Source organism: Alosa sapidissima, chromosome 4 (assembly GCF_018492685.1).
Source record: "Alosa sapidissima isolate fAloSap1 chromosome 4, fAloSap1.pri, whole genome shotgun sequence".
In the NCBI taxonomy this organism is placed as follows: domain Eukaryota; kingdom Metazoa; phylum Chordata; class Actinopteri; order Clupeiformes; family Clupeidae; genus Alosa; species Alosa sapidissima.
This window is the reverse complement of record NC_055960.1, coordinates 25,116,231-25,126,230: the sequence shown is the minus strand read 5'-3', so window position 1 is coordinate 25,126,230 and position 10,000 is coordinate 25,116,231. Positions and strand designations below refer to the sequence as shown.

Below are 10,000 nucleotides of genomic sequence, written 5' to 3'. Positions count from 1 at the left end.
ACAGTCTTTGAAACTACAGTCCCTCTGTCACTGATCCATATGCAGCATCAACGTTAATTGGGGCAACTCGAGGAAATCATCCTCCAGTTGAACAAGACGACCTTATAGCCTATACCGGTAGCCTATGTCTTTACCACAGTATGCAACGCAAATAGGACTGCCTTCACATAGTAGGCCTAGACTTAATTTGCTTAGTTTTCTTTGGTCTTAAAATCTCCTGATAGGCTACCAACTTTTTTTTAACATCACCCAAGACGTGCCGCCTGAAATGCACATGCGTTGTCACGGCTACATAAACAAATTTTGCACACAGGAAGAAAGCTGTTAGGTCTTTTTTACATTTTATTTTATTCTCAAAAAACAAACGTTTGCATCATGTAAAGCAGATCTGTTGGTTACCCAATATAATAAGCTATTTTAAATGTAAAGCTTCCAACGCCCCCATGTGTCCAAACCCGAACCGAACCCGACTACAATTTCTAAATATTTGTCCGAACCCGACCTGACCCCTCGGTTACCGTCGGGCTCGGGTCGGGTAGCCACACTCTAACACACACACACACACACATACACGGTTTCCCTCACACCCTTGCACAATTCGCTTGTTATTCTGGAATCCCCTGCGACCATTAATCAATATGGACCTGCCGCCTCTCCATTGATTAGTAAGTACACACTCAGGCATGCACACGCAAGCTAATGCATTCTCACCTCTCAAGCTAACATATTGAATTACTCTGCCTGCCAGAACAAACACACACATACAGTACACACACACACACACACATATATTACACACACACACACACACACATTACTCACAAAAAGTTAGGGATATCTGGCTTTCGGGTGAGAAAGTACTGAAACATTGAACTGTTGGACATGCACGTTCAAAAGTTTAGAGAAGGTCACATTAAGTCCACCTGTAAAGGATTTTAGGTTCATCCTGAAATTTCACCCGAAAGCCGAATATCCCTGACTTTTTGTGAGTAGTGCATAAAATATATATGTGTGTGTGTGTGTGTGTGAGTGCAGACTGTGTGAGAACAGACTCAATTATTGATTGTTGAACTCTTAGACCCACAGCAGTATTGTGCGCTTGTGAGCTCTTTCTGTTGTGTTTCACAGGAAGGTCTGCTGTATTGGTGTGATGCTCGGACGGACAAAATTGAGCGCATCAACTTGGAGACAGGAGAGAACCGCGAAGTGGTGCTCAATAGCAACAACATGGACATGTTCTCTGTGTCTGTGTTTGAGAACTACATCTACTGGAGCGACAGGTCTGTGTATGTGTGTTTGTATAGGGTCGGCTGGGTTTGCTTGTGCTTGTGTTTGTGTTTGTGTTTGTGGTAGCAACCTTCCACAGCGTCAACTGCAGAATTGTTTCCAAGCATTAGAGAGCACTAGAAGTCATACCAATTTAGAAAACAAAAGTTGATGCATATAGTTTCAAAATCCAGATCAGTAGCACTTGATGTTTGCTTAAACCCTAGACTATCTAGTGCTTTGAGGTACTTTAATGTGCATGTAACCTGTATTTAAGCGGTGCTGATATTGAATCTTTGTTCTCTCTGTAGGACCCATGCCAACGGCTCCATTAAGAGGGGAAACAAAGACAATGCCACGGAGTCTGTCTCCCTGAGGACTGGCATCGGCGTGCAGCTCAAAGACATAAAGGTGTTCAACCGCGCTAGGCAGCAGGGTAAGGACCACATACAACACACAAATACATTATACACACACACACACACACACACACACACACACACACACACACACACACGCTAGGCAGTAGGATAAGGAACACATACCTCAGGGAGGATAAAATTATCAAATGTTGGTAAAATATGTTACCATTAATTACCATGGAACTGTATGTGACCAAAAAATATTACAGAAAAAAAAGTAAAATTCTGTTCAATTTATTTAACTAATTGTTCTTTATGCTGTACTGTATACTCTCCCAGGACATTTACATGTAATGTACATCTGATCATATTCCTTATTACCTTCCTATGCTAATGAATACTTTGCTAGTGACATCGGCCCTGTCAGTCTAACAGTTTTGGACATGTACCATGTACCGGCATGTGATGAAAATACAAGAGTGGCATTTTTAATTTCTCTCTACTAACTCAATTAATCCCAACATCTCAATTAACCTAATTAAGTCGGTGCACTGAATGCATTATTCTATATGCGGATGATTGACAGAGCAGATAATGATGTCTGGGTTCCTTTTCTCAGGAACCAACGTGTGCAAAGACAACAACGGAGGCTGCCAGCAGCTCTGTCTTTTCCGTGGCAACGGCCAGCGCACCTGTGCCTGCGCCCACGGCATGCTGGCGGAGGATGGCAGCAGTTGCCGCGACTACGACGGCTACCTGCTCTATTCGGAGCGGACCATCCTGAAGAGCGTGCACCTGTCGGATGAAAACAACCTCAACGCGCCCATTAAGCCGTTCGAGGACCCAGACCACATGAAGAACGTCATCGCGCTGACCTTTGACTACCGTGGCGGCGGCGGCAAGGGCGCCAACCGCATCTTCTTCAGCGACATCCACTTCGGCAACATCCAGCAGATCAACGACGACGGCTCGGACCGCAAGACCGTGGTGGACAGTGAGTCCGCGCATTTTTGTTTTCCTTTAAGGCCAACGCCCACAGGCTGCGTCTGACACGCATAAAGTCATGCCAAAGTTTAGAAAATTGTTCCATCTCTTGAACATCAAAGCCAATGGGCGCTGGCCCTTATAGGTTCTCACTAAACTTTTCTCTCCTCAGCCGTTTTATTTTGCGTTTTTTTGTTTTTCTCTGTCTGTGTCACTTTTCCTCCCCTCTCTATTCTCTTCATTCTCCAGTTCTTTATTCCTCCCATTTCCATCAACCCCCCCCCCCCCCCCTCCCCCCCCCAACACACACACACACACACACACACACACACACACTTGCCATCCAGCCAGGCCGCATGTCAGTGTTTGTTTACCCGCTTCCTCTCTCACTTGTCTGATTGCTCGTCTGATTGCTCGTCTGAGCGCTCTGTCTGTCTCCCTGCTTGTCTGACTCACCAGGGCCAGTGGAGTTGTGCGCTGGCATTCTGTCTGATGACTGTGCTGGCCTGAGTGTGGCACAGCGTATCGCGCCTCACAGCATGTCTCACGGCATGTTTACGTACAAAGCCTGCCAGACCCCGTCCATGGACATTCTGGCTGCTCAGTAATACAGAAAGCCTCGTGTTGTACGGGCAGATTCACTAAAGGTTGCTCCAAGCTCTCTTTCTCTTTTCTCTCTCTGTCTTGCTTTGTCTCCTCTCTCTTCCTCACACACATGAATACTTTCTCTCTCTCTCTCTCTCTCTCTCTCTCTCTCTCTCTCTCTCTCTCTCTGTCTCTCTCCTCTCTCTCTCTCACACACACACTTTATCTCTCACTCTCTGCCTCTCTCACCTTGTGAAGCATCAATTTTTCATGAAAGGCTCAAGGCTGTGTTGTCGAGAGTGCACAAACACAAGAGACACAGCACCCAAAGCAGAGTTGGGGGAAAAAGGGCTGCTTAATGAGCCCACAGCTGGGAAGGCTCACTCACAAGAGCTCTTCAATGTGTGTGTGTGTGTGTGTGTGTGTGTGTGTGTGTGTGTGTGTGTGTGTGTGTGTGTGTAAAAGAGAGAGAGAGAGAGAGCTGTCTGAAGTCACAGCCAGTTCTTTTATATTTCCTTTGATAATAAACAGGTTGTTTTCACATCGAGCCCCTCTTTGGCATACATTTACACAAAGACTACAAACAAATCAGCATGTTCTTCCTTTGTCTTAATGGAAAGTTGGTCAGACAAGAAGTGCATGTGCGTGTGTGTGTGTGTGTGTCTGTGTGTCCGGAACATGGTGTAATAAGGGGAGTATCTAGAAAGCCAAATCATTTTGAACATGGAAAGTCTTTAAATACTTCCACATGGTGTTGTTGGAGTTCAGTAGCCTACTGCAAACCATTAGTGTGCAGGCTCTGTGTTGTTAATTCATCTGCTCATGTGTATTTTAGCGTTCGCCCTATAAAAGGACACACTAACGTACAGTGGAATATTATCTTTGTTTTCAGGCTGTTGTTGGCCACAGCCACACCTTACACAACATGACTAACTGTAACTCAACAGTCAGGTCATTTCCCACCTTGCTACGGTAAATCAACCGTACACACACACACATATAAACACACACAAACAGACACACACACACACACACACACACACAAACATACTACCCAAAGTTGTGCACATCTGATGACTGCCTACACCATGGTGAACTTGAACACAGCATCATTCCAATGAGAGTAAACTGATATGATGAAGTGACTGTTTACTGCTACAATGTTCCGTGTTCGTCATGCTGCAGAGGCGCTTGAATTGTGGAAGACTAGCAGATAACAAGTGATTTGTTTTGTTAGGCTACACTTTTAGTAGGCTAATACTGTAAGCATGTGTCCAAAGGTCCTTTCTTTGAACCAGGTTTCAGCCTGGTCCGTCACACAAATCGGTCCTTACAGCTCCTCCGGCCCAGCTCTGTGAGTTCCTTCCTGAACTTCTGGGACATGAAGCTGTAGAGGATGGGATTGGCCACGGTGGCAGAGGTGGCCATGACGCGGGCGAACGTGGCGAATCCCCCGTGGCGCGGGGCGGTGCCGGTCATCGGCGCATCGGCCGCCAGCTGGGCGAACATGAAGCCGTAGGACGGCAGCCAGCAGAGGGTGAAGGCGAGTACCAGCAGCGCCGACGTCTGGGTCACCTGGTTCTGATAGCGCTCCAGCCGATCCACCGCCGTCTGCTGCAGCCTTGTCTGGCGCAGGAAGACATAGATGCGGCCGTACGCCATGGCGATGACCCCTAGGGGCAGCGCAAACGCCAGCAGGAAGTGGCACACGCCGTATGCCACCTGGCCCTCGGGCGACAGGAAGTTGAAGCAGACAAGGTCCTGCAAGTGTTCCCGCACCACGTTGGTGCTGGAGTCCAGTGTGCGCCAGGTGAACTGTGGCGCGGCCAGGGCCGCCGCGGGCACCCAGAGGCCAGCCGTGGCCAACTTAACATGGCGGGCATCCCTGCACCAGCGATACGCCTTCGTCGGGTGCACCACGATGAGGTAGCGTGCGGTGGCCAGCGCGGCTAGCGTGAAAGCGCTGGCCGAGGTGCACGCCGCCCCGAGGAAGCCCATCAGCTTGCACGCAGGGCCGCCGAACGGCCAGTGTCCTGTTGCTATCGCGACAGTGTGGAAGGGCAGGCAGGCGAGTAGGAGCAGGTCGGCAGCGCTGAGCGACAGCAGGAGAGTATCAGTGGCCTGACCACTCGCCGATCCCGCTTGTCCAGTCCGGTTGGACGCCCCGCCGTTTCCTCGCCCCCTCTGCTTCCGGGATAGGATGAGGATGACCAGTGAGTGTCCCAGAATACCAGTGACCAGGATGAGGGTGTCCAGAATGGGCACAACCACCCCTTCCACTATTCCCACCTCTGGCCTGGAGAGATTAACTAAGGGGTCTGTAATGTTATCCATCACGGCCAGGTTAAACCTGCCCACACCTGTCTGCCAACCTCAGACTCTGTCCTTGATCAGCTCCCGCATCGAGATAATCCATACAATGTTATCCAAAGTCATTCTGGTTGTAAATTTTCACAGGCAGTTTTTTCTAAGCCCTATAATCACTTCCCTGTCTAAAGTCTAAACTCTTACCTAAGATCCAGGCAGTGCAGTCTTTCAAGTTTAAGCAGTCCTGCGTTTACAAGCAATTTTAACTGAGCCTCACCCAAGATATACTGGGCGTTACAGTGTGCCTCTTGTGATGAAATTAGTCCTTTGAGTCACTTCCTTTGAATTGATTTTGAGTCATTTTCTTTGAAGTCCAGCAGTGAGACATTTAGTTTAATATTTAATGTATAAATCACAATCCTAACATCGACATAGCAGCACTCCCACATACTGATTTACTCCAGCTATAAAACTAAACTCTTCTCGCTCAATACTGGGATTGTTCAGACATTGTTCTGTTGCAAAAGTAGTAGCTCAGTCATACACACATAAATTCGCACATTCGGTTAACTGGCAAGTCAGGCCTCAGTGTTCTCTATGTGTGTGTAGTGTGTGTGTGTGTGTGTAGTCTTTCACCAGTCTTGCATTCAACCTCAGTCCTAACCTCCCAGACGTGAGTAACTTTTTAAGCTCCTCCAGTGTCCACATTCAGCGGTGAAATCACGGCAGCTTTAGTCGAAAATAATCCGGCCAGTCCGGCAATCAGCGGGACTCTTGTTCTCCTTCCGGTAAAAGGAAAGCTCCCCTGCTTCTGTTCTCTGGCTTCTGTCCTCCGGGGCTGAATCCATGGACACCTGGGGCTCTGCCGTTGTGAACGCTGATCACTGCTTCAATCAGCCCTTTCCTATGCTGTTTTTCTTCCTCCCCTTCTTCTGTCAAGTGCCAGAAGATATGGATGGGGGCAGGTGTAGGGGTGAAGGAGTGGGGTGGGAAGGGCGCAGCCAGATCCCTGCCCATCCAGGTAGTTCATCAGTCAGTCTTTCACAAGTCTGAGGGCATCGCCAGACTGATTCTCCACGATCCGCAACACACAGAGTTGAAAGGCGAGGGAGGGAACTGGGAGATTGGAAAGAGCAGGGACGAGATTACGGGTGTCCTTTGAACTCTGTACTGTGTGTGTGCGCGTGCATGTGTGTGTGTGTATGTATGAGAGAGCGAGCGAGAGAGCTCTGTTTGGTTTGTTCACCAGGCAATTGCAGATGGGAAGGTTACCACTGCTCTACAGATCAATACATTCCTCAAAGTCAGAAATGCCTTCTACAATCCCATGTGACTTGTAGAAGCTCTGTGAGTGTGTGTGTAGGTGTGTGTGTGTGTGTATGTACATGCGCGGATTGCGTACATTAGGACTGGTTAGGTCTCTGGTCAGGGCTAAATCAGGGCACACTGACAGTAATTTACAGAGCTACTGTTTTATATTGTTTACTCAACATGGCCAAGGTTGAATTAGAGGCGGGTATTTTTCAAAGACAAGCAGAATGTACTGTATATGTCGTGAAACAGCCTCCCACTCCCCTCACGCATGCACACACACTGTGTGAACAATAAAGATAGGGTTCACCTGTTGCCTTAGGTAGTAAACTACTGTCTCTAAAGTAGGACAGATCGCAGCCATAAACCTGCTGTTTTTCAGTCTTGTTTGTGTGTGTGTGTGTGTGTGGACCTTTAACAAAAAAGACAGCTACAGGAAAGGAATATCTATAATCAGTGCAACACATAACATATTTAACCTTCAACACCCCGTCAATGTGTGTGACCAACAAAAACAGGGAAAAGAAAAAAGTATAAAGTATCAACATTAAACCACCAAAAAGAGCGATCTGATATGGCCAAATTACAGAAAGTACATGTATGTACAGTTTGGTGGGTCTTTGTGTGCATTTCAACCATTATCCTTTAAAACAGTGGTCCCCAAACTACGGCCCGCCACCTCATTTTGGGTGGCCCCCCAAAACATGTCCGTGGTATATAGCAACCGGCCCGCACGGGAGTACGACATCGTCAAACTATAACCTCCGCAATTTCCCCCATTCATTCTCTATGGCGAGTACACATGTAATACTCTTTTTGTCCACTGGTGGTTATTTTGGCTCCAGCATATTCTTTCATCATGTTTTGTTAATTTTGGAGCATTCGCAGCCTCATAGTTCAGTCTTTTCTCATGGACTGTGTGTTTACATGGATGGCGGAAAACCTCAGTCCGATTCCCCTTTGTGGGTTTGGAGTGTCGTCCCCATCTAGGCCTAATTTCTACATTGGAAAGCCAATGTTGCCCAATGCCCATTAGCACAATGCTAATTTCCACAGCTGAATGCCAATGTTGCCCTTAGCCCAATACCCATTAGCGCAATGCTAATCATCTCTTCTGAGATGTGTTGCTCTCCTGTTGCATTGTGGGATGCCCATCAGAGGATGGGTGGTGGAGTGCCTCTCCCACTCCTCAGAGGCCTGCGGTCACTAGGCGATCTGGGTGGATGGTCTGCTCTGGCCAACTGTCCTCTCAACGGAATTGGCTTTTATGTGCGTCCAAAACCACCGTTTTGTCTGGAATCGGGGGGGAAATCGGCCGCCTCAAGGAGGTGGCGTCCGGCCGAGAGAGAAGGAGAGAAAGAGAGAGACAGAGAGGTGAAGAGAGAAAGAGAGAGAGAGGTAGGAAGGAAGAGAGAGAACAAGTGTGTGTCTGTGGCAAGGTTTAGAATCTTCTGTGGGTCCAAAGTTTACTCATTAGGTTGATATGAGTGGGCATTAAATGGGCTTGCATTCTCTCTCTCTCTCTCTCTCTCTCTCTCTCTTTCTTTCTTTCTTTCTTTCTTTCTTTCTTTCTTTCTTTCTTTTTTCTTTCTCTCTTTATCACTTTCTTTATTTCTTTCTCTATATCTCTCTCTCTCTCTCTCTCTCTCTCTCTCTCCTCAGACCTGTGTGCCCAGAGTGGGAGGAAAGGAGAGTAGGAGAGGAGGAGAGCAGAGCTGTGTGTAGAGCCGTGAGGAGGCCCAGGCCTTATGCTCAGCTCCTACTCTCACTAGCTGCTTTCAGATATGTCCTCTTTATCAAACGGAGGTCTGACCCTTCGGGTGATTCAGATAGGATGCAAACATACGGACATTATGTGTGAATGACACCAGCGCACATGAACAGAATCTCTGTGTGGTTGAATAGGTTGAACGCGGTTGAACACGCACATGAACAGAATCTCTGCATGTTCTTTGCTTCGTTGAGCTCAGACACGAGCTCATTTAAATAATGTTCGTCGGAAATACTAGGGGGGGAGTAGTGTCAGAGCCGGCTAAGTTCGGAATTCCAAATGGCCGGTTATGTTGTTCAGATATACGGGCCAACCGCTTGACATCCGCAGAACATGCTGACTTACACCTATGTCTGAAAGCAACTACTGACAGTCACATAGCAGGCTTGCTCCCCAGGTTTACTCACTCCAGATCAACAGCTCTTGGTTGTCTCAGTGTGTGTGTGTGTGTGTGTGTGTGTGTGTGTGTGTGTGTGTGTGTGTGTGTGTGAGTGAGATGACTAACACTGAGCTGTCATGTCCTAGTTGGCATGACCCCCCCCCCCCCCCCCCCCCCCTTCCCTCTCTTGCTGCACTCAAAGTGCTACTGACACCCTCACACACATCTGTGAGGGACCACACACTCCTCCTCTCCCTTTCTCTCTCTTCCTTTTTCACTCTTTTTTCCTTTCCTCTCCTCCGTCTGTTCCTCCTACGCTTGCTGCTGCCTGTGTCCAGTTCACTCCTGATCTCCTCACGCCAGCTGAAGGAGCGCAGCATTACAGTTTACTGGAAATACTTTAAAGTCAATGAACTGAGAGATAAAGGAGACATTGCGTTATCATTTCGATTAATGTCAAGTGAACAATGGAGGATATGAGTTTTGATAAGATCAGATGTTCTGTCCAGGTTGATGTTTTTCAGTCTGTCGGCCACTTGTTTTGCAATGTAATTGTCTAAACCTTTTATAAGCAATTACTGGTATTTTACTGTATCTGCTCTGTGTGTTTTTATTGGTGTACTCATGTGAGAAAGTTAAACAATGGTGTAATAAAGTAGTGTTAAAGTTCTTTACACACACACACACACACACACATACTGTACACACACCAGAGTTTCCGCTAGAAAAAAATGGTGCCAGTCAAAGTGACCGGCAGAGGTTTCGTTTTCCGGACATTTTGATGATATGCCGGTCAAATATCCTATTATCCCTTCTTAATTAGTCAAATTGAGGAAAACTGGAGACAGGCTATGTAGCTTAAAGAATGACATAATCAGGCTGTATAGAATGCAACATGTTCATTACTTAATACATTACTTCCTAACTTAAACATGCCTAACAAGATCTAGCCAGTATCTTTTCATGGACAGCAAGAGTCCGCTTCGTTCGTTGTTTTAAAAAGGCTACGTTGTTTGTTGCTGCTACCCACGTTAT

General features: G+C 47.2%; 2 protein-coding genes across 2 annotated transcripts in view; one reads left to right on the top strand and one right to left on the bottom strand.

Moving 5' to 3' along the window:
- LOC121707132 (low-density lipoprotein receptor-related protein 1-like) overlaps positions 1 to 10,000 on the top strand; it is a 156,325-nt gene that overhangs the window by 108,029 nt on the left and 38,296 nt on the right. The window contains 3 exon segments of the mRNA XM_042089456.1: positions 1,129 to 1,280; positions 1,578 to 1,702; positions 2,248 to 2,622. Coding sequence (XP_041945390.1) covers positions 1,129 to 1,280; positions 1,578 to 1,702; positions 2,248 to 2,622 — 652 coding nt within the window.
- Positions 3,684 to 6,584, bottom strand: LOC121707141 (delta-type opioid receptor). Its single transcript, XM_042089478.1, has one exon. The coding sequence runs from the start codon at positions 5,529 to 5,531 to the stop codon at positions 4,512 to 4,514; it is 1,020 nt and encodes a 339-aa protein (XP_041945412.1). The 5' UTR covers positions 5,532 to 6,584; the 3' UTR covers positions 3,684 to 4,511.

Excerpts from the sequence above, each read along its gene's own strand:
- LOC121707141 (XM_042089478.1), bottom strand. The coding sequence starts at position 5,531 with ATGGATAACATTACAGACCCCTTAGTTAATCTCTCCAGGCCAGAGGTG.